The sequence below is a fragment of the Camelus dromedarius genome, chromosome 10 (genome assembly GCF_036321535.1).
Source record: "Camelus dromedarius isolate mCamDro1 chromosome 10, mCamDro1.pat, whole genome shotgun sequence".
Lineage (NCBI taxonomy): Eukaryota > Metazoa > Chordata > Mammalia > Artiodactyla > Camelidae > Camelus > Camelus dromedarius.
In genome coordinates this window covers 30,724,560-30,749,810 of record NC_087445.1, presented here as the reverse complement: position 1 = coordinate 30,749,810, position 25,251 = coordinate 30,724,560, and the positions used below count along the sequence as shown (strand labels likewise).

At 40.7% G+C, this 25,251-nt stretch overlaps 1 protein-coding gene across 1 annotated transcript in view; it reads right to left on the bottom strand.

Annotated features, from left to right (window-relative positions):
* ERMP1 (endoplasmic reticulum metallopeptidase 1) overlaps positions 1 to 12,795 on the bottom strand; it is a 48,176-nt gene extending 35,381 nt beyond the window's left edge. Inside the window, exons 1-4 of the mRNA XM_031449755.2 lie at positions 12,383 to 12,795; positions 10,737 to 11,038; positions 7,041 to 7,168; positions 6,278 to 6,383 (exon numbers count right to left, since the gene is read on the bottom strand). Of these exons, the coding sequence (XP_031305615.2) occupies positions 6,278 to 6,383; positions 7,041 to 7,168; positions 10,737 to 11,038; positions 12,383 to 12,720 (874 nt within the window). The 5' untranslated portion in view covers positions 12,721 to 12,795. The remainder of the gene's footprint in view (positions 1 to 6,277; positions 6,384 to 7,040; positions 7,169 to 10,736; positions 11,039 to 12,382) is intronic.
* Positions 12,796 to 25,251: the final 12,456 nt, after the last annotated feature.

Sequence of the window (25,251 nt, the reverse complement as noted above, 5' to 3'; positions counted from 1 at the left end):
GGTGGTCAAAAGTTACAAACTTCCAGTTATAAAATAAGTAAGTCAGGGGATGTAATGTAAGGCATGGTGAGTACAGTTAATAATACTATACTGCATACCTGAAAGTTGTTAAGAAAGTAAGTCTGAAAAGTTCTCAGCACAAGAAAAAAAATTTGTAACTGTGTGGTGATGGATGTTAACTGATTTACTGTGATGACCATTTTGCAATATATACAAATATTCAATCAGTATGTTGTGATCTTGTAACTTAAAAAAATCTTGTATTCATGAAATAAGCTCATCTTGGTTAAGTATATATTATATGTATATGTAATATTTACATATACACACAGATAAAAAAATACACAGACATCACTGGATTCAGTTTGCTAATACTTTATTTAGGATTTTTGCATCTAAGTATGGCATTTATCTATCAAAAGTATATACCAAAGCTGAAAATACGCACACCTTATGACTCGGTAGTTCCACTCAGAAATGTGCATACATGTATATGTATATGAAAGACACTCATAAGAATGTTCCTAAGACCATTCAAAAGAGCCAAAACCAAGAAACAATCTAACATCACCAACAGAATGGATATCCTTGCCAATGGAATATCATTCAGCAACAAAAAAGAATGACCACTGCTAAACACAAGAAATGAATCTTACAGACATAATACTAAGTGAGAAGTCATACACAAATGAAAACAGTGTATGAGTCAACTTACAGGAAGTTCAAATACAAGCAAAATTAAATCCATCCACACTTAAGTCAGAATAGGGTAATGCTTGGGGAGGAAAGACTGAGAAGGGCCACAAGAGAAGTGTCTGAAGTACCCACAATACTCTGGATCTTGATCTGGATTCTAGTTACATGACTTAGTCTGTAAAAATTCATTAAGCTGAACAGTCAGAGCTGTGAGCTCTTCTTGCAATAAAGACACTGAAAGATTAAAGTTTAAGTTCATTTTATACACTGTATCAAAAGAAATATTTGAGAAAAACATCAGACCCATCAGCAGAAAAGGGATTTATAGTTTTGAATATCCACTACTTGGCCCTTGACCCCTAACAGATCCCACAGCTTGTCCACTGAGGCCTACAGGTCACAGACAGGTCAAGTATTGGTGGAAAAGGGAAGACTGGGGAAACTGGGATGGGGAAGGCAGACGAGCTTCTTAGTAAGATACTCTCCATGATATAGACAAGGCACAGGGAGCTCTTCAACAAGAAACTACAGACTTGAGGATTTTACTCAGTGGTTATTAATCCTAAGAGGTAGAAACCACTACCATCCCAACTTCACAGATGAGGAACTGAACACAGAGCAGTTACATCTGACTTGTCCAAGGCTGCAAGCCTACAGTGCACTACGGCTGAGAGCTGAACTTGAGTCAGTGCTCTTAATCACTACATCCCTCCCTGCCTCCCCCCAAAAAACTTCTATTTTAATTAACTCATAGAGAAAGGTGGGAGGCAGACACAGAAGTATTTTCACCTTACAGTCTTTCTCTTGCTGTCATCTACAAAAAAAAAAAAAAAAAAAAAACCCAAAAAGCAAAACAAAAATTTCTGCAATATATGCTGTAATACATCATAACACTTTCAAAATGTCTTTCAATCAAAGCTATATACTAATTTTCTACCAATGGAAATTTCCTAGTTCTGATACTGTATTATAGTTACACAAGATGTAACATATTGGGTAAACTAAGTGAAGGGGTACAAGAGACCATTCTGTATTATCATTGTAACTTCCTGTCCATCTATAATTATCTTAAAATAAAAAGTCAGAAAAAATAAAATAAAATAAATCCTACAATGCTTCCAGTTTCTAGTGCATCCATTTCTTCTTAAAGAATGAGCCCCATCTTTCTTAAAGCAAAGGGTATGAGCATGTGTCATGTTGAGGAAATGCAGATCTCAGTGTCAACAGTGAAAAGTCAAAGTTTCTTGGAAGACCAGTAAAAGCAGACCCAACTCAGTCACACACAGCATCATCCCTCAGCTCCACTTCCTTCTAACTTCAGTTGGTAGGTAGCATCAATGCCCAGAAGAAACCAAAACAAGGAGGCACTAATAAAGGAGACTGAGAGCAGCGAATATTATTATGGAAGCCAAGTAAGATGAGGCCTGAGAACTGACCAGTGAATTTACCGCATGACTTTTACAAGAGCAAACCTGGAGGAACGGGGAACTTAAAGCTAACTAGAACTGATTCAAGAACAGGAACAAAGGAGTTCCACTCTTGAGGAATTTTTCAACTGATGGGAACAGAGAAGTGAGGCAGTAGCTGGGGGCTGAGGAGGAGTCAAAAGTTGTTTTCTCAAAGAAGAGGAAAAAAGCATCTTTGTGTAATGATAGGAATCACTCATAGGGAGGAAAAATTAATGACAGAAGAGGCTAAAAAAAAATTTAACTCATCATTAATAATAACCAGTCTCGTATGCTTGGACCTGGAAGGTGTTTTCAATTTTTCACTCCTGTTTAAAAAGCCAAAAAGATTATGCAGTACTTAGATCTGTACATCTATGTGCAACTATTTCTACAGGATAAATTCCTACAAGTGGACCTGCTGGACAGAAAAGTGCACATTTTTTAAGTGGTACATACGGCCAAACTGCCCCCAAACTGTACCTGTCTAATCTCCCACCAACAGTGTATGCAAATGCTTGTTCCTCTGTATTCATCAGAACTGGGCATTATCATTTTATTTACTTTTTGCAAATCTAATAAAAAAATTTAGTGTTATTTGAATTTACATTTCTTCTAAAATAAAACTTAGCGGAGCAGTTTCTTAAAAAGTTAAAACATAAATTTACCATATGACCCAGAAATTCTATTCTCAAGTATCCAACCAAAAGAAATGAAAATATATGTCCACACAAAGATTTACCCACAAATATTCATAGCAGCATTATTCATGATGGCTTTAAGTAGAAACAATACAAGTGTCCATCAGCTGATGAACAGATCAATGAAATGTAGGCTATCCATACAATGGAAAATAATCCAGCCATAAAAAAAGAATGAAGTACTGATACACACTACAACGTGGATGAACCTCAAAATTATTGTAAGAACTGAACGAAGCCAGACCACTCATGAATATGGGGTTTCTCTCTGGAGTGATGAAAAGATTCTAAAATTAACTGTACACTACACAACCCTGTGAATATATCTAAAACTACTAAATTTAACACTTTAAATGGGAAATTGTAGGGTATGTAGACTATATCTCAGTAAAGCTGTAATTAAAAACAAACAAGAATGGAATCTCAAGCACACTATAAAATGGCAGAGTATGATCCCACTTTTGTAAGAAAAAATTATATGTGTATATATATATATGTATGTGTATATACATATATGTACAACTTGAAAAAATTCCAGAAGGGTAGAAACAAAACTGTAACACTGGTGGTAAGATTACAGGGTCATGGATACTTTTCACATGAGAAAAAAAGAATTCTGTGACCCATTTGCTTATGGGCTTTCTTCTACTCAAGGTTGGTAGCATCTAAATTTTTCACAAGGAACATATATTACTGGTTTAATCTCTTTAAATTTTTTAACAATGGATTTTATAAAACCTTCAAAATTATTAAATCAAGCCTCCTTAACTCATGATATAAATCACTAGTCTGATAAATCAAGTCATTCTTTCATGCATCCTAGCCCTTTTTAAAAATTAGGTAGTAATGATTATTCTAGTCACTAAAAACTCCCCAAACGAATGTCTCTCGGAAGTGACAATGGAGCATTAGAGAGTACAAACTGTTTTAACTGAAACATTCCCAGGGCAGGACAAGCACTACTGTGCAGGATAAAAGAGCTGTTGCAAAGCAGAGGACGCAGCAGTCTGGCAATGCTCCCCAGGACTCCAGACCCAAGAGGCCTCATCCTCCGTCAGTCAGACATGGAAGCAACGCTAGCTTCTGGATGCAACCCCCATAAGAAAGCTAGTCTTTTGTAGGAAGGGCATCTGGAACTGAGAGAGATACTGGGAAAGATACCGGACCTTCAAAAAGCACCCAGAAAGCTTTCAGGCATACAGTTCAGCCACAAGAATAAGCTACAAAAACCGAGAGGGGACACAGCACACACAGACTCAGACAAAGGGGACATTCTTTCCAAGTCTTTTGTAGGAGGCCTTCCAGAAAAATATTAATTTTGAAATACGGGGACTTTATTTTAGAATGAGTAAAACTTAATTTGTATATACATACTGCTAACTAGTGACAAGTCTGTTTTTGCTTTATTATTAAAGTTATTACATTCAATGGAAAAATGTAAACAACACAGAAAACTATTAAGAGTGTAAGTAAAGCAATAATGGCAAGTTCCGGTTTTAAGTTCGTGAAGGGATGGAGAGTTCAAACTGGTTTTTTACATTCTGTCCCATCCTCTATGCCAGCCACACCCACCACAGCTCTGCCAGCCAGTGCCCACCATCCAGGGATGACTGTTATTAACAGTTTGTTTATATCCTTCCAAATAATGCAATTATATCTAAAATGTAAACTGCAGAATTTTTATGTACAACTTTCTGCATTTAGTAAAGAGAGCATGAACTATAAGTTAGTCAGACCCAGCAAGTGAGTAAATAAATGAAAGAAATGACTTGGGTCAAGACCTCACTAAATCCAGGTAAATTTTTTTTAATTTTTAATACAATTTTTAAAGGCTACTTTCCATTTACAATTATTACAAAGTATTGGCGATATTAGCCCATTTTCCACCCAACAGTATGTACCTCACATCCCTCTACCCTTCCATTGCCACTCCCCTCATTGGTAACCACTAGTTTGTCCCCTATATCTGTGAGTCTGATTCTTTTTTGTTATATTCACTAATTTGCTGTATTTTTTAGATTCTACATATAAGTGATATCATACAGTATTTGTCTTTCTCTGTCTGACTTATTCCACTTAGCATAATGCCCTCCAAGTCCACCCACGTTGCTACAAATGGAAAATTTCATTCCTTCCTATGGCTGAGTGGTATTCTATTGTGTGTGTATATATATATATACACACCATATCTTATTTATCCATTCATCTGTTGATGGACACTTAGATTGCTTCCATATCCTTGCAACTGTGAATAATGCTGCTAGGAACATTGAGGTGCTTGTATCTTTTCAAAGTAGTGTTTTTGTTTTTTTCAGATATATACCCAGGAGTTAGGTAAATATGTTTTTACCTCTCTAGACTATATATATGAAAAATATATTAATATATACACACAGAATATGTATGCATTAATATATATGCACAGAAAAAAGTGCAGGGAAGGCATAGACCAAACCTTAAGACTGGTTCTTCTCTGGGCTGTAGAAGTACAGGGGCAGGGTGCTGTGATAACAAAGTAAAAGCATGGATATGAAGGTACTTAACATACTGTACACTTCCAGGAGGGAAATCATACAAAGACACCCTCCTGCCCATGTGCAGTGCTAATATTTTCACCAGAGGAAAGAAAGACGCAGTGTCCTCTCCGCTTACAGAATGTTCTCTTGCTGCTTTTTGATCTGGTGGTTGTTATATCAAGTGTTCTTCCTATCCTGACTGACATCCAGAATTAGAGTGAAAGAGATAATAGTGTAGCATCACTTACTCCTATAGATACTGGACGAGCTTCTTCTCACTAGTCAGATGCAGAGTAAGCAGAAAGATCTGAGTTGAAAAGAAAGGAGAGCCCTACTTCTAACCTCATAAAACCTTGAATTCTCAAAAGTTTAGCTCAAGTTAAAATATACACGCATTTTAAGCAGTAAAAGTTTAAAATACGTTGGATGGAGAATATTAAAATATGGTAGTGCTTAGGTTATGAAGCCATACTTAGCATATCTTTTATAACTTAAACAATATGTCTGTGAAGGGTGCTAAAAGTAAAAAACAAGTTCCCATATCACCTTCCTCACTCCCTCTGGCCCATCTCATGCCTCAACACACTCATTAAGCTTCTAGCAAATGCTACATCTCTGGCTAAAATCTTTTATTCAAATTTCTAAAAGAGCAGGAAAATGGCATGAAACTATCAGCGTCAGATTTTAGTATGCCCTGACTGGACAAATCTGAGCTATGAATTATGATTACTATTATTGGATTTTTATGACATTCCAATTAATATTATTTTGTTAAAAACTTTAACAAAGAAAAACTAAAACTATCTCATGTTTTAAAAAGAATGTTCAGTTCATTAGTGAGATTACATACATTTTAAAAATTTCCACTTTTATAGAAACAAGAATTGCATTAAAATATAAAACGCACAGCCTCACTCACCTGTTTGGAATACAAGTTCTTTCCCTCCTACACCCGCTGCCTCCAGGTTAATAAATGCACGAATCAAGCTGGCCCAGGGGTGCTGGGTAATAAAACCATGACTGGCCTGAATGAGAAGGAAAGAAAACAGCTGTTAAACAATCTTAAATTATTAAAGTTTTTATTTTGCTTTTTTAAAGATGGAACGTCTATGTTGATGAGGGGAAGGATAGGAAAACAAAACAATCATTTTTTTCTAAGGCAGGGTCTAAAGACATCTATCTGCTTCTCTCTCTCTGCCTAATGGCTGTGTGCAGTTTGCTCAGTGGAAAGTCATTCATCACAGAAGGCAGCCTGATTTTCATGAGTGGAGCCAAACAACATCTTACTGTAGTGTGAGCCTGTGCAAAAGAAAGGCCAAAGCAATAGAAGTGAAGGGACAATCGCTATGGTTGAGCATTCATGCTGCTGTGAGCCTGCCTCAAAACATCTATGGAACTCTAGGGCCAAAGAAAACCTGCAGCAAATAATTATGTCATCACGAAGCCCTTACATGACACAAACACTGACAAGATGATCTCGTCTAAGTTGAGTTTTCCAATACTGAACATGCGTACATAAGAGGCTGTAGATTTTTTTAAAGCACTGCCCAGTATAGCATTTCTTTTGCATGTCATTTTATGATACTACTCAAATAAAATGCCTAAGTGTTAGCAATTATCATTACTATTATTCTCATTATCATTATTACTCTAGCCTGGTATTTAAAACTGTAAAATCTTACTTGCAAGACGTTTTCCTCAGCACCATTGAAGAGAAATATGATGGCGTGATGTAAGGCTTCTGAAGACGTGGACAAGACACGAAGGACTTCCAGCAACACGGAACAGCTAACTGCATCATCACTGGCACCTTTAAATCAGAGGAACAGATTTGCTTCTGAGATTTTAAAACCTTTACAAGATGAACCATCATGGAAAAAAATGGAGTTTTCTCATCAACGAAGCATCACAACAGCCTCAAGGAGCATAGTTCTGTGAACATAAGGTGACAGTTACACCCACCAGCAGTAAACTCCATGAGGGCAGGAATCTGCGGTTTGTTTGCTGATGTACCCTCAATATCTAGAACTGTGCCTGACCCACGGCAGTTGCTAAATTATTATTTGTTAAATAATTAGAGGGGATTGAAAGCAATATGGAAAACTGGCATTCTCATCACCCAGAGCAATTTGTTTTACTCTTTATCCTTATCCCACATCCTTCGTAGCATTCTCACTCCTGGTGTTCACAGCTTCCTATATCACCTCCAACTAGCCACTCCTTTCCTGCTTGTTTTCCTGCCAAAATCATAAAAGATACAGACCATTCCACATTTATAAAGGGATCAGTTTGGTTACTGTAGCATTTTTTAAGGTTCTCCAAAGGTATCATGTGATGAAAAAGAACGAAGAAGACACCTAATCTAGTAAGATACAGGAAAGGAGACCAATGACCTAGGAAGTACCCCTGATCCCAGCACTGATAAAAGCAGAGGACCTCATCAAATCACTTAACCTCTTGATTCAGAAACCTTATATTATTAATTAAAGGTAATTATAAAGATGACTTTAGTGCCTTGACTTTTTTAAAGTACTATCAAAGGTACTTAAAAGAACTGACTGGATATTTGATGATATTAAGGAATTATTAAGTTTTTCAGTAATTCATGGTTTTATGAGCATGTCAAAAAAAAAAAAAAAGTCCTTAACTTTCACCCATATAGACCAAAATACTTAACAGAGTAACTGATATAACTGAGATCTGCTTCAAAATAGTCAAGGGTGGGTCAGGGCAGAGAAGAAGCAAGACCAAACTGTTGAAGCTGGGTGACAGATTCACTCAGGTTCATTAAACAGTTCTCTATTTGTATCTATTTGAAATTTTCCATAATGAAAAGTTTAAAGAACAATCAAAGTAAACAGGCACATAAATAATCCAAGAAAGAGCATTTCTGGGTTTACATACTGCAAGGCAGGGTGCTACAGAGATTAGTGTGGGTTTTAGAGTAAGAAAGACTTGGATATAAATTCTAGCTCTGACCCTTTACCTTACTATTTCCTGGTCTAGAGGGCAGGTTAATGATACCTACTGCACAGGTGTGTTGTGAGGATTACAAGATAATGCACAGTGCCTAGCATGTGGTAGGCATTCAATGTTAGTTCTTCCTTCTCCTATTTGCAAACTTAAGGAAGGCTCTGCAGCCAGTGAAAATGCTTGGTTTGGGCGCTGTTTAATTCCAGGCCCCATTCCTACTTGAGAAGAAACTACTTATTAGCTATACTTGTCTTGGTAGTGATTATTGGACAGTAATTTAATCAAAGTGGAACAAAGTAATAATTACCTAATTACTATCCAGCAGGAAGTACATGTAGCTATCAGAAAAAAGTGCCACCTTTCAAAAAACCAAATGAAATAAGTAACTTTGAGACTGTGAGTTACTTTTAAATAAAAAGCAAGCAATAAAATTTTTCCTTATTCAAAGGAAGAGAAAGGGATGTTGAAAGATATTTATCTCCACAGCGTTGATTAAAAGTTAAACTGTCCTTTTATCTTCCTTTATTTTAATGGCTCTGGTGTCTGAGAACAGAACTAGAGAAGGGGAAGGTATCTTTAAGAAAGTGACAGAAATTAGAGGACAGTATCTATAAGGGCTGCACGGTCCCTTTCCACTTAGAATTAACCCTGAAATTGAAGCCACCCCCAGAATAACTCAATGTCTCTTCTACCAACAACTTGGAGCTAAGTAGCAAACCCAAGAAGATACTTAAGGACTTTCTGTGGGTAACATTACTCCTAATTGGTATCAGCTCCTGAGTTCCAGACACCTTGCTGAGAAGTACCTTTTAAAAATAATCATGCTTCAGTTATTTCATTCACTAAAAAGGTTTAGGTGATGGTGTATTTTATGAATGTTTTTAAAATTATTTTTTTAACAATGTATTAATGACAGAAATTTCCTTGAGACTGTTGGTATAGGTATTCTCACAGAAGTTTAGTTAAAAATGGGTTCCAATGACCCACAAAATGCCATTCTTTCATTATCGAACTCCATATATGTTATTTCCAACATTTGGCACGATTTGTTTGTGAGACTTGTATACAAATCTTTCTTATACAATGCTTTTAAATAACCATGGTGTTAATCTGTCCCTTCCTAGATTGTAAGTATTATTAATAGTGAGCATTATTTTATTACCGCTCTGAAATGGACATAAAAGACCACCAATTTCCCCAGCACACACAGGCTATTTCTGACTTTATAAAACAGATGAATGCATACTGATTTTTGTAAAAGCATGTTACATTCTAAATACAACTGGCAAGATTTCTAATTAAAGATATCTTAGTATAATTTAATCAAGCACATAAATTTTTTTAATATTTTGCATAACTCTAGATGTTTCTATTCGGTCTAGTTTAAGTTTAAGCAATCTGGAAGTATTTAATAACAATTAAAAGCAAAAAAAAAGATTTTTCATGCCAGTTGCTATTCTATTTTACTTGCATTTAATCCTCATTTAAACCTCTAAGCAATGCCATTAGAAAAAGTACTATTCTTACAGATCAGAAACTGAGGAAAGAAGTTAGTTTGCGAAAGGGAACATTAACTACATTCTAGTACTCTCCTTCCTTTCAAATATAACTAAAAGAACTGCCTAGCCAGGAAACCCAGTCCTGGCCATGTCTCAGATCAGTGGTGTTCAGCTAAGCTTATTCCTATGTCAATAAGGGGGCTGAACCACATGTCATCTCACTGTAAAATGCTACTATTTTCTGTCCTTTTCTATTTACAATCTCTAGCTACTGAAACCTTTTTCTGAGGAAACTTATTTTAAAAAATGGAAGTTCAATTTAGGAGATACTCATTCATCCAACAAATATTTATTGTGTCAGGCACTGTCCTAAACAAGTATTCTATTTTGCCAAAGTATTTTCAGAGCAAGATTTATGGATTAATGAGATAATCTAACAGTATGGCACCCCCAATATATTCTCACTTTACAGGTGGACAGAAACTGCTAGGAGAGCGAGCCTCCAAACCATGTGTTCCTTGTAGGCCAGGACTATTCCTTTATTCCATATCCCCAAAGGCTAGCACAACACCTAGCTGAGTAAACACCTGAAGTGGCAGAACCTAACTCTAGGACTCAGAAACACACACTGGTAACGCTGATAAGACAGCTTCAGTCTGCCAGAAACACTCAATGTCCTGTCACTGCGCTGCTAGCACTAATATTTAAAAATTAAGTAAATAAAGCACTTGAGAGAATACAGGAAGGTAGATCTTTAAGTGATACTATTCTAATCATCATGCCTTCCATCACAATGAAAAAGGGTTCGTCTAAGAAAATGGTGCCCCACAATTGCTCAAACAGCATGTAGTTAACCAACTTTCTGGGCTGTGATGACTTCAAAATGACTGAAAAACAGGTACATACCTGGTGAGTTCGCCACTGAGTCAAAATGACAGTTAGCCAGGACAGCATGCTGGGCTCCATCTCTGGGTTCCAGCTTTACCGCAACGTTGGTGATGTTGTCATAATAGCTTGTAAACCCTCCCAAGAAGTCAATGCTAAAGGAGCCTGTGGGCCTCTGTACGTTGACTGAAATCTTGTGAAGGCTGTTGCTTTGAACTTCAATTAGTTTAATCTGTTCCAAAAGGTAATGCACCGTCAGAATTTCATTTTCTGGACTCCCTGTAGTCCTGGGGCCAATGGATGTTATGTGTTCAAGATAATCCCTGAGAGCAACCAAAAGAATCATAATGACAAGGCATGCTAGGCTTAAAACTAACACAGCACAGAGCAACTTTTCCTCTACACTCCCCTTCCCCAAAAACAAATTATTTGACTTCTCACATATAAAAACACTGTCTTTATAATTTCAGATACCATGTTAAAATTGCTTGCAAAGTTCCATTTTGTCTTTCATGAGTTCATCCCTTCAATTTTCTTCACCCACCCCACTCCCAACTTCTCCCAATCACCATATCCAATCAATACAAAAACCAGGGATTTTATTTAAAATATGTAACTACCGTAGGCTGGACAGGAGAGAATACAACTTCATTGTGTCACACTCTGGAGGGTTATTGACTCTGGGTTACTGATTCTAAGTAGCAGAAACCAATGAGCAAAAACAACTAAGTCAAGAGGCTAAATAAGCAAAGAAAAACTTCTGATTTTAAAGAATGGACCCAGCCCTCCTAGTGTGCACACAAGGCCTAGTAACTTCAATTCAAGCCAAAACCAACTCTACGCCTAAAACAAACAAAAATTTTTTTATCTTTTCACTGCATTCCAAGTGGGAGGAAAGTGGGGTGGAGACGTGTGTTCCAGAAAGTCTTTAAGAAAATAAGCTTTCAGCACTTTGTATTTAAAAGAAAAAGTTTTATGAGACACAATGGCTGTTAAAACTCTGCTATTTTATGATTTTAAGACCTTTGACACACTTAGGTTACAACACCTTTGACTTAATCACGTGTTCTAGCATACTTAAATATCTCATTTTTAATTAAAAACAAAGTCAAACCTTACACACCAAGAACCCAAGGACAAGCTCCATGAAAATGGGAACTTCTGAGACTGTAAAATTTTGAACGTGCAGTCTCCCGGGGAAAGCCTCCATAGCTCTCAAGTTTGAGACCCGTGACCCTCAAAAACTTGGACCACTGCATTATCCGCTTCGGACACCTTCCCAAAAACCAAACTCACACAACGGTCGAGGTACACAAATTTCCCTTTCGTTTCATCTGGAAAGTAGGAGGGGTAGTCGAAAGAGGAAGCTGCTCTGGAAGATGGGAGACGACTAACAACCAATCTTACGCAGGTGAGGCAAAAAGGGGGCGGAAAACTCGGAGCAATCACCTTAACCACCCGCACCTGCACCACGAGCTTAACAAGGTACCACACAAGCCCCGCGTCCTGTAAACGGGGACTCCAGAAGGGGGACGCGCAAGGCCACCCCACGCCACGTGCAGCCAGGCGGGGCCGGCGAGCCTGGGCGGTCCCGCAGGGACGGGTGCACACCGGTGCGGTGCCCGGGGCCACAAAGGGACTCGCAGGCCGGGCGGGAGCGGCGGTACCTGGCTCGGCGCGCGTCGAACTCCCCGTGGTGGCCAGCGGTCCCGCGCAGCACGAGCTGCTGCAGCGACAGCTGCACGAGCGCCCGCAGCGCGAGCAAGTAGAGCGCCAGCCCCAGCGCGGCGCGCGCCTCAGACAGTCCGGTCCTCGCTCCCCGGCTCGCGCCGCCGCTCCCCTCCGCGCTCCGCTTCCGCGTCCTCGCGGCGCAGCCGCACGCGTCCGCCAGGGGCTCCTGCGCCGGGGCCTCCCTCTCCGGTTGCGGCGCGGCCGCCGGACCGTCCCGGCGTTCCCCTCCGATGCGGTGCCGCCTCACGGCCCCCGACTCCGCACTCCACTCCATAGTCACGAGCGCCAGCCGCCAGCCCAACCGCTTCGGCCCGCGACAGCCCGGGAGCCGCCGCGGCCGCCGCAGCGCCTCCTAGTGAGCGGACGGAAACTGCAGAGGGCCAAACTTGTTCTGATTGGCCCGCCCCGCCGCGCCGCGCCGCGCCGCGCCGCCCCGCCGCGCCGCCCCGCGCCTCAGGTTCTTTGGGCAAATTGCCCGTCGGCGCCGCGGCAGGGGCCCCAGCTGTGCGTGATGGCTGTGCATTCTTGTGCAGGGTCTGCTGTGGTACAGAGATTCATAAGTGGAAAGATACCCATAAACCTGGAAACGTGGGAAAAGAGAAAGCGCTTTTAAAAGAATGCACATGGTGCATCATTTATACATCATAAAGAAGGCAACGGCCCGGCTTTCAGAAACAGAACAGCCTCTGGAAAAAGTAAGCTCCCGGCTCTTCAGATTAGAAATAGGGTTGCGCAGAGGAGGCCTAGCTTCAGGCTTCCACATACATGATCTAATCACAGATCTTCATAACCACGTCGGGTAGCAAGCACTATCATTGTCTCCATTTAACAGACGAGGAGAAATAAGTTGTTATTTTTTGAATACCTGCCAGGAGCCAAGCACTGTGCTAAGTGCCTTAATAACACTATCTCATTTAATTCTCATAAGAACCCTGACAATAAAATATTTTTATTCCCACTTAATAGCTGAAGAGCTTATAGGTAACAGATGAAGAACTTGAATCTAATTCAGTAGGCTCCCCAAACAGCATTCTGTTCCACTACTGAATATGGCACTCTGGAAAGAAAGGTTCGGAAAAGATATTCCACCCTCCATGTCACCGTGGGTTGTAAGAGGCAGAGCCTTGGTTTTACTGTAGATCCTAGTGAGCATTTAATCTTCCGGCCTGCTGGTGCCGCCAGCCTCTCTGCTTCAGAGTTCTGTGTCTCCAGCATGGAGTTGATGTGGTACCGTGTCTTTTAACCTAGAGACCAACTGGTTAGGTGCATTACCCTAGGGTCTGCTCCCGCCCACTGCTCCAGCCCTCGGAGACCAGGACGCTCCTTATTCCCAGCTCTCCAGCCACACTGACCTCTTTCACCTTTCACCATCCTCCCTGCTCACCATCTTTCCTTCTCCAACAGGATCTTCTCACAGGCTGAGTTGTCTGGAATGTTCTTTCTCCCCCTCAGTGCCTAGTTAACCCCTATTCATCCTTCAAACCTCAGTTTAAGTGGTAAGTACCTCAAGCAGGAATCTCCTAATCTAATTAAGCCAGTTTCTCCTATTTGTAGGCTCTCAGGGCACCTGGTATGCATGTAAATATTTAATATCTTCTCCATTAGGCAGTAAGCTCCATGCAGGCAGGAATTATGTCTAGTTTTGCTCACCCTTTTATTTCCTTCTCTTAATACTATAGTCTTAAACATGGCATGTCATATGTAGTCAATAAATTTTTCTTGATCATGTGAATAAATGAGTACATAATTTTATAGCAGCAGCATAATTTTAGCTCAAAAGATCCTTTTTAGCCTCTAATATTCTTGAGAACAAAGGCAATATCTATCTTATTTATTCATCACTATGTCCCCAGTACTTAGCTCTATGCCTAGCCCAAGGTCATCGTTCGATACATATTTATTGAATGGGCAAGTGAATATACATTGTCTTTTATAAGAACCAGCTGTCTTCCTATCTTGTTTCCTTCCAAAAACTCAGTACCTCCACCATCTTTGGAAGGTAAAACCTCAGAAACTACTCTGTCCACTGCAGCATAACAAGATGTAGAGGTTGCTAGTTCCTAGGAGTAGAGCACAAATGTCTCATGGTCTTTTAATCTTTACTTATTTTATGCTGTGACTTGCTGGACTGGGTAGCTGTCAAAAACCTGTCCTCTCAGGAGTTGCGTTACTGGTTAAGTCATCTGAGCTCTCTTTTTCTAAACAGATAATATATGTTAAGCATCTCTGACAATATTCCATGGGAGGCAGTGTACCATAGTAGAAAAAAAGCCTGGCTGCCGGAGTCACATAGATCTGAGTTCCTGAATCACCCACCTTCAATACACCTGGCATTATGCAAGATAAAATCTCAGTCTCATTGTCCTTATCTGTGATAATGGAGATAATGCCTGCCTTAAAGGGCTTCAATGAGGATTAACCAGCTAATCTATGTGAAAGATTCTCACACATAAATCTCATTAAATACTATTTTCCAGAATATTCCTTCTTATGCAATCCCTTAAAGATTGGATTAAAAGCCATTTTCCTATCATGAGAATCACAGAGCCCACCATAGGTGATAGAAGTTATTATAGTTGGGGTCTTGGAAGGAAGTCTTTCCCTAGACTTATGTAAATGGTATTCACATTTGAATATTTTTAAGCTACCAGTTGTTGGCTATCTACTTTGTGTCAGGGGTTGATCCACGTGCAGAAATAGAGAGATGAACAAATCAGTGTTTCTGCTTTTCCAGAGCTTACATTCTAGTGGGGAGATAATAAATCAAGCTATAAGTGTGTGTGTGTGTGTGTGTGTGTGTGTGTGTGTGTGGTCTATTTCTTTGTGAATAAAATGTCAGATAAAGGGTTATGAAGAAAGCAGAGAATTGAGAGTGACCAAGGCTGCTGTTTTAAGTAGCATGATCAAGGCACATCTCTCTGAGGAGATGATATTTGATGTGACCTGCATGAAGTGAGGAATGGGGCCATAAAAGCCAGAGGAGATAATGTTCCAGGCAGGGGGAAATGAACTGAGATGTCCAGAAGCAGCATGGAGTAGGGCATGTGGTTAAAGGAGACTGAGCATAGGGAACAGTGATAGAGATGGTCAGAGAAGCAGGCAGGGGCCAGTGCAAAGAGGGCCTCCTGGGTCACAGCAAGGACTCTGGAGTGATTTTGAGCAGTGAAAGGTCATGCTTTAGGTTATGTTTCATGAGATCACTCAGTGTCTCAGGGCCGGGCAGAGCAGCACAATGACCACACCTAGATCACAGAGGCTAATAAAAGACTTCGCTAATGTCTGGCCTTTGAAGTATTTGAGGCCATTAATCTGCAGTTTTAATTGCATGGGAAGTAGACCACAGTCAATTGAAACACATACTCTAGTTCCCAGATATCAAATTGTGGATGAGGACAGAATGGGATGTGAGAGTCTTGGGTGGCCCCATCTTCTGAGCCAATGATCAGTGGGATTTACTCAATTCATCTGGCTTGACAGACAATTATGTTTTTCTTATGTGTCCCTCTGTGACAAAGTGAGAGCTAAACCAGCTGACAAGCATTGAGATGTCCCAAGTCTCTTCTGTTTTGCCATCTCTCCGGGATGCCCTAGTAACCTGGCCAAGATGAGTGGAAGGGCATGCAAGCTGTAAGGAGTCAGGTGAATTGCCAGTCTCTATATTTCACAGAGGTCATCCCATGGCCTGTGTGCCTCCTTCCTTGGAAGAGGGCTACAGGGGCACTTAGTGAAAGTTCTCTGGGACTTAGGCTGGCAGAAGGAGGACTTTTACCTGATGTTACAGTGACATTAAAATCAAGGGAGATGAAAAGACATGAGAAGAGAATCCAAAGCAGTTGTAAAAGACAGAGCAGATGTCAAAAGCAGACAGATAGAGTGAATCAAAGTTTGAGAAATCAGGACCAATGATTACAAATGCAAAAGAGATCTTGGGAAAATACTGTAGACAGGTCCTGCTGTCTACTGCTGGGTTTAAAGTGCTCACATAGGTTGTATGAGGGTGGCCCAGCTTTGTTTAAAGGGCCAGGGATGGGGCTCATGTCCAGGTTCAAGGGACACCATTAGTTTTTTGTTTTTTTGGTTTTGGGGGAGTGGATTTAGATCCTTCAGGCTTAAGCAGGTGCCTCAGGGTGCTGGTGGTCTTCCTGATTACGGAGCTCTGCAATGGAACATTTGGGAGCTGGTGACAATGATCAGCTACAGGAAGAATCTCCAATAAGCCAGGCAACCTGGGAGCTGACAGTGCTGGTGGAAAGGAGTTTTCTAAAGAGCGCAGAGGCCAGATCTGTAAACCCCCTTTTTCTTCAGAGCTTTTCTACCCTCATAAGCTGACCTGTCCTTGGAGCTTAGGAAGAGGGCAAGGGTGCACCACTCTTTCCTCCCCTTCAAACTCCAGGTGGGCCCCTCCTGCTCCCTAGTCCCTGTTAGCTGGTAGCCACATAGGAGGTAGAAAACCAGTCCAGTTGCTTTATTAGCTGAAGCTGCCATATCCAATTACCCTTTTCTGAAGACAGTTGGAAAGGAGATTCCCTGATTTTGGAAGAGGCTATATCTGGCTAAAAAGACCTTTTGGAATCAACTGGGGTGAGAAAATTGGCTCTGTTGAGGGGGAAAAATTGAAAACATGCCATATTATACACCAAAAACCCCACAACAAAACAAGTAAAAATCAGAATTAAACAACTTTTTAACTGATAAAAATAAGGTAAACATAAGTAATTATAATAATTAAGATTCAAAATGGCCAAGGACCCTTTAATCAAAAAAGAAGTATAAGAAATCATAAAGGGAAAAATCACATGTTGACCACACAAAATTGAAAACTTCTGTATGTCAAAAACAATCACCAAAAAGTCAAAAAATGACAAACTTGAAACATTATTTTCAATAAATTTTTAAAACAGGAGACTAATGTACTGTATACTCTGTTTCCCATTTTCTGTCCTGATAGATTTAATGTATATATTTATAATTTATTATGTTATTTTATATTATATAATTATAATTTAATAGATATATTTAACTCAATATATAATAAAATCAGTAAGAAAAATACCAATGCCTCAATAGGAAAATATGTAAACCACTCACGCTTTGTATCAAAGGAGTACATATGAAAATGTAGACCATTTTTAACTTCTCACATTGAAAAAGGCTTTTGTGTCATTTTAAATTATAATATGCACTGCTGGCAAAAGTTTGATAAACACTTTTTATATGATGCAGGTGGAATACATATCAGAATGCCTTTCTGGAAAGCAATTTGGCAAGATGTACCAGGAGCCTTAAAAGAATTCAGAGCTTTTGATAGTGTTTTCATATATAGGAATATGTAGATGTGATAAAATTTTAAAAAGAAAAATGCAAAAGAATGCTCATCTGTAAAAATCAAATATGTGGAAATGACTTTAGCATATAAAAACAAAGGTCAAATAAATTACATCCAGAGTGTGGGACATCATGTAGAATTAAATACAACATTACCAAAGTCTAGTCAATAATGTGGGAGAAATGCTCGTGTTATAAATATTAAGAGAAAGGAAAAAATACACAAAGCTGAATAAAGAATATATTTATGAATATTAAATATGTGGAAGGAAATACACAGCTGCAGTGACAGTGGTTATCTAGGGGTGATTTTTTTTTCTTCTGTATTCATTTCTCTGTCTTCCACCTTTCCTACCATGATCTTAGTGTTCCCTTTAAGAGCCTCAGGCTGTGAGGTCAGGCTCCTCAACACTGTGCCTTGGAAGACACTTAAAATCTGCCACATTTTCATCCTCAGGAAGGCAGTTTTTAAACTGATTCCAGCATGGATGTGATCTAACAGGGAAATGCAGTGTCAAAACCTCATCTCTGGCCTGAGATCCTCAAGTACATTTCTAGACTAAAAGGTTTAGGGTAAAGCTTCAGGAATTAAGGAATTGCTGAACCAATAAAAAAAAAAAAAAAACCTTTTTTGAGAGAATTTTCACTTAATTCTCATTCTTTAAATTCAGCCTGTGACATAAGAAATAAGAGAAGAATTGGTGTGTAGACTTTTAAATGGCTTTGAATATTGCATTTTCTCTTCCCTCCATCCATAGTATATTCCTTGCATTAGAGGGAAAGAGCCCAAGAGGGCTCTGTACCTGGGGCTTTGTCTGCCTTCCTACCCGGGCTGCAGAGGCAGGTGAGCCAGGACAGAGACGTGTGACTCAGCAGTTTGGGTGTTGAGGGAAGCTGACTTTGAGCTGGAGCTCTGTTATTTTAGACAACTGAAAAATTAATGGGCACATATGGTGCCAGGGCTTAGCGCATCTAGAGTGCACACCCGGAATCCCCATCTCTGAGTAGCTGTCTGCTCTGCAGCCCCGGTGTTCCTCTTGCAGGCTCTGTCCTGGACCTGTTTTTCTTGGCTTGTGAGCCTGTGACCTTCATCAGATCTTTACTAGCCAAAAATAGCCTCTTCAACTGCTGCTTCTCCAAGATGCCCAAAGGAGAAAAAGGACAACAATGGATCTTGGATGAGAATAACAAATACCACTCAAAGTGTAGTCTGAGGACCATATGACATGAGAATCACTTGGGGACCTGCTTTAAAAAAAATCATCTTTCTGTGTCCTACACACCTACTGCATCTGACTCTCCAGAGGTAGGGCCTGGGAAAAATTGAGATTCCCACATAGGCCAAAATGGTAAACCACCAAGCCATCGAGGGTCTTTATCTCATCCAAGATGGCACATAGGCTGCTGTGAGTGGAGCCTAGGCCAGATTGCACCCCCTCACCTTTGTGGAGTAAGCATTGCCACTGCCACCTTCTCCCTCCCTGCCATACCTCACCCCCACCCCAAGTGGCCAGAGGAACTGTAAGCACCTTGTTACACCTCATGAGAAAAGAGGGATGCCAGAGGCAGAAGGTGCATTGGTTAAGAGTGTGGGTTCTGCACTCAAACTGCTGCCATCTGTGCTCTCTACCATGACCTGCTGTGTGACCTCCTTAAGTGACTTATTTAACCTTGCATTTCTGCAGTTTCTCCAACTGAGAAGTAGGGCTAATAGGGCTGTTTTGAGGGCCTAGACCGGGAGACCTGGCAAGAACTCAAGATGTGACAGCTGCTGCTTCTATTCTGTGGTTCAAACTTTTTTTCTGCAGGACATTTGGAAGGTGGAGAGAGAACATCTCTGGGTCTCTGACTCAGTTTCCAAATCCTCCAGTCACTCTTTCACAGGTGGCTACATGGGTGAAAGGAAATTAGAGAACTCGGGAACAAACTCTTTCATAGTAACTCTAAGTTGTGAAAGACAATTTGCATCCTTAGCCTGAGGGAAATGTAACTGAGCAGGATCCTATTGTCATCCTCGGTGACCATCTGATATCTGTAATGGTGTTCGTAATTGCTTAACTGTGTAATAGTTTAAAGGGTTTTTCTCATGCTCTTGCTGACAAGGGTTGGACTGGAGAGGAGGGAGGCTTGGGTGGTCTGTCCAACCCCCTCATGATGCTGTGTGCAGCGGTTATGCTCAGGGCCCTACTCTTGACTGACCCCAGTGCCCTCCTCTTGACCCCTCATGGTTTCCTTGTATCCTGTTGTTTGAGCTGCAGGCTTCAGCCCAAAGCAGGAGATCCCAGGCCTCAGTGTACTTAAAATACTAACAGCATTTATCAACCTGACTTTAAACTGCACAAGTTTTTCTCTAGAGCTCTTTTCCAAAGAGTTCCTTCCTATGCATCCTTTGTTCTAGGTACAAGAACATTAAAAGAGTCCCAAAGCCAAAGATGAACTTCATATCCAGCAGAGAGAAAGGGACCACTGAATCCACGAAAACAAGGACAACTTTGCAACAATTGTTCCCTGTATGCTATCTCCATGAGATCTGCCCCTTGAACTCTTGAACTTTTACTATAAAACCCCCTGCCTTCTCTCCCCAGCAGGCTCATAGTCTTAGAGACATTAGCCCACTGTGACCTCCTTGCCTGGCAAAAAAATAAAGCTGCCTTTTCTGCTTTATCCAAAACTCTGTCCTTGAGTCTCAATTCAGTAAGCAACATAAACTTGACTTATATCTTTACTAAAGGGCAACTGCTCTGCTCTCTCCACCCCTTGAAATGCATGCATTCACATTCCTCCAAGTACATTCCTTTTTATTCCTGCCTTCTCCATGAGAGGGTTTGTAAAAAACCTGTTTTCCTCTCTTATTGCAAGTCTTGGTCACCCTTGGTACATAAGCAGTCAATGAGAAAAAGTATCAGAAGTACCAAGAGGAGGTACTCTATTTTTTAAAATAATAAAAATGTATTCACAATATTATTCAGTCATAAAAAGGAATGAAGTGTCGATACATGCTACAATGTGGATGAACGGGGAAAACATTATGCTGTGTGAAAGAAGCTAGACACAAAAGGTTGCATATTGTCTGATTTTGTTCACATGAAATATCCAGAATAGGTGAACTCATACAGACAGAACACAGATTGGTAATTAGCAGGGACATGGAGGAGAGGGGAATGGAATCAAATGCTTTATAGGTACAAGGTTTCCTTTTGGGTGATGCAAATGTTTTGGAACAAATAGAAGTGGCAGCTTGCACAATATTGTGAATGTACTATTGTATACTTTAAAAATGCTTCATTTTATATTATGTAAGTTTTACTTCTATAACAATAAAGTTTTATTCACTATAAAATTTTCACAGCTGACTATATAGTAAGTGGAATTTAAAAAGAATTCTTAGCTCCAGAGACTGATGCCTGTCCAAGTTCAAAGTTACAGTAAAATGATTTGCTACTCAAGTGTTATTGTTATAAATTATGATGATAATAATCAAGTGTTTGGGTTTCAATAGCCTCTTATTTCGAAGCAACTCAGATTGAGATTTCTGCTCTGAGGGTTTTTTGGTTTTGTTTTTGTTTTTTTAAAGAAAATCAATAAGCAGATCTGGAGAGATGCTGATCTTTAGAGAAGGCAAAGGAAGGAGCTTCATTCATAGCCTCACGTTTTTTAAACCATTTCCTCCCAGATTTCTCCATGGTTCTAATTTCTGTTAACATAAAGAGCTACCCAAATATCCTAGGCAGAGGTAAGGCTAATCTTTAAGGGACTCCTGCAAGGCCCTTAGAGAGATTCAGAAATAAAACCCAAGTGAATGTGCTGTTATGTCCACAAGGTGGTTGTGACCTATTTGGAGTGACGAAATAGAGAATTTACAAACCATTTTCTGAAATGAGCAGATAAGGTAAGAATAAAACAGTTGAGATTAGTGTTGCAGGGAGTGGTAGGAACTGGGGTGAACTGTGATCCCTAAGCCCCACCTAAATCAGTAACTATTGCTCAGTGAAATGCAGGGCTCAACATAGCCAGGTCTTCTAGTAGAAATTTGGATATTTATGTGAAATCATTATCCTGCTGATGTTGGAAACTAATTTCACAAAGAGGAGATCATTATATGTGCCAAACAAAACAGGTCTGCACACTGGATCCTGCCCACTGGCTGCCAGTTTGGAACCTCCAAGCCCTCACACCTCTAAGTCCTCAAGGACACATGTGCAAAAGATAAAATATTTCTCTGAGTAAGAATCAGATTATACACAGACTTCTTAGCTCTCGATTTAAGGGAAAGTTGACAGTGCTAGAGTAGATCAGATATAGCCAGGCCTCTTTCTTCTCTTCTTAAGAAGTGAGTCTGCTCAAATGCTTCCCCCTTCTATTCCCCCTCCCCTGCTCCCTGCCCCCCACCTCCATCTTTATTTTGCTTTGAACACACTGGAGCATGAAACTGAAATGCAGTTATAGCACTGTTCCACCTTCTTAGAGTCTGGACCAAGCCTGGGGCTCTGCAGCTATATTTACTCTCTCTGTGTGTCCGGTGGGGAGGAAGCAAGGGAAGAGCAGAGAGGGAGTGGGCCCAAAGAAAGCCCACAGCTGCAGGGGACGAAGAGCCTCACTCCACACTGTGGCCAGTCTCAGTGCACCGACTCTTAATTCGAAGTAGAATCCTCTGTAAACTCTGAGGGCGTTTCTAGGAGCTGAGACGCAGTCAAAACTACAAATCGGTACTGATGTGAAGGAAGCACTTTCTTCTTAAAATTAGACACCCTGTCCTGGAAAACACTGGCATTTCAAATGCTGAGACTTCCTTCCTGCAGCTTCTAGCTCTTTCTGCCCCTGCTCAGACCTAAGTGGCCAAGGAGCCACAATGACCCAGCAGGGGAGACTGAACTCAACTTTCATAAGAGCTAAAGAGAAACTGCTACACTCCACCTTGCTGAGACCTGACAAAAAGCCATTTGGGTCAGACCGAAGGGCACTTCTCTAGAAGAAACCTAGGCATGCTACCTGCACCCCTCCTCACTCCCATTTTGTGTATATTGGGCAATCTTTTCAGCTTTATCAACCTTGCAGGAAACCATAAATAAATTTCCAGTTGACACTCATGCTTTCTGGTTAGGTCAACCCCACTTCTTCCTTCCAGAGACACTGTCCTGACCATAGAGATAAAAATCAACAAATACCGCATTCTTTCCAACTGGTCTACCGTAAGTTTCAGCTGGTTTGAGCATGTCACCCTTCTGGTTTTCTCCAGGGTGCAAGACATGCCCTGGCCTCACTGGTAGCTTAGCTGGGTTTCCCGCTGACATGAACAAGGGAAAATGCCCCCCTCCACGTTTCCTGGGCCTCACCCTTGGGAACAGCATAGGGCCTTAGGAACTTTTAAAGCTCCACTTGCTGAGCCTAAAACCTGTATCTTGGGTGTTTTTCTTGTTTCTCTTTTCATCAGGCAGCCTTCAGTGTTCTTTCGGTGCTGTTTTTTTTTTTTTTAAATCATGGTTTATTTTTAAACTTGTAATGCCCCTGACCTATGACCCTGAGAGGATCTGACAATTATTAGCGCTCTTAAAAAATTTCTTAAAGTTTGGAGGAGTAAGGAGGAGAGAGGGAAAGCATGAGAATGAGAGAACAGTTTGTTCAAGTTATTTATTTATTTTCTCTCTTTTCTCTCTCTCACAAAACCAACGATTGACATTATCTGGGCTCATCTCATCCTGTGGATTAACCACACACACCCTACCCACTCCTTTTGCTACCAAGTGTCTTTGTTTTTCCTGCTGCAGGAGAAGGAAGTAAAAACTCAAATTAGGTTTCTTTGATTACCCAAGAGCAGTTGGTGGGGTCCAAGTCTTATCTTGGCCTTTCTTCAAGCAAATGGTGGGGTCTGTGCTCATCTCTCAAAAAAGCACACCTTACTGGCACTATGTGAGAAAATTCTTTGAGTGAACTCCTTGCTAGTGTGGGCCAGGACTCCAAGGTGGACGAGCTTAAGGGGAGAAAAAATGAGGGTACTGAGTAGGCCTAATGAGTTGTTTCGAGGCCACAAAGCCATTGACTGGTATGGGAGAAGTTCCTGAAGAAAAAAGGAAATCAGTGAAATTCCACTGTTCAAGCCCTCATGGTGCTTGGGACAGGGAAAGGGGAGAGAAGGGGCCATTTTGGAATATCAGGCAGGCCTGGGTGGGCAGATGTGGTAGAGAAGGGCTTTTTGAACTTGACTGTGCATAGGAAACACCTAGGATCTGAGGCTGGAGGTCAAGGGTGGGAGAGATGCTGCATGTCTAACAGGCTCCCTGAAGTCGCCAGGTGCTGCTGCTTCACCACACTAGTGAACTGCACTTTTGGAAGCAAAATGATAGAGTATTTGGGGAACCAGGCACAGCATAAAAGTAAGTGGAGGTGAGGGGAAGAAGGAAGGAGAAAGCAGACAAACCACTGCACCACTAAGGCAATAGATGGACAGTCTGACAGTGAGGCGAAGAGTAGAACAAGACCGCCAGTGGCAGACGGATCTGGGTTCAAATTCTGGCTCTGCCACTAATTTTCTGTGTGACCATAAGGAAGTCATTTCATCTCTTGGTGCCTCGGTTTCCTCTTCTGTAAAAACAGGGATAATAAAACCTACCTTGGCAGCTTCCCAGGGTTACCCTGAGCATTCCATGAAATAAATATGAGGAAGCTCTTTGCAGATGCCAAAGTACTTTGCAAATGTAGTCTATGATTATGCTGATAGCATTGCACGGGTTCCTCCACAGATGAGAAATAGCCAAATGTAACTACATTTCTCAGAGCACCAGGGGAACACTTACGCCCATAAGACTGAAGAGGAGGAACTTGTATCTCATCCTTCAAAGCCTTTGCGCCATGTTCACAGTCCACGGCCCAGGCCTATGCTACCCCTCTGGTTCAATGTCAATCACTTTCCTTTTTTTATGGGATGATTATTCCTCTCTGAAAGGATAAAGGGCATGTTTGTGTTGATGGAAATTCCTCTTTTCTATTTTGGGCTTTCTCACATTTCACCTACAGCCTTGGGCAGAATAGCTGATTTTCCTGTTTGACATGGGACAAGATTCTTTAGGAAACTCCAAATAGGTAGGCTACAAAGATGTGTTACCGGTGCCTTCTGAAAACAGGGCTCATTTTCCTTCAAAGTTGCCAGAGAGTGTGATGGCACCAGACTCAGTCATGTCCTACTCCCCTCAGCACTGAGGCACGGGCACCCCTAGGCAGGCCTCAAGGACCAAGAATACCCAGGGATGGGTAGGGGGAGACTCAGGCAAGTGGAATTTTCTGTTTAACTCAACATTGTATCTGGAAAATACAGAGGTTTCCTCCACCCTATTCTTATAATCAAAATTTTCTCTAAAACAGTGCACTCCAATTTACTACCTTAATTAGGAGAATATCCTGAACAATCACTTAATGTTTTTGAAGATTCAGATTTTGCAGCGTCTGAGTCATTATCATCACTGACTACAAGGCGATGATGCCAAGA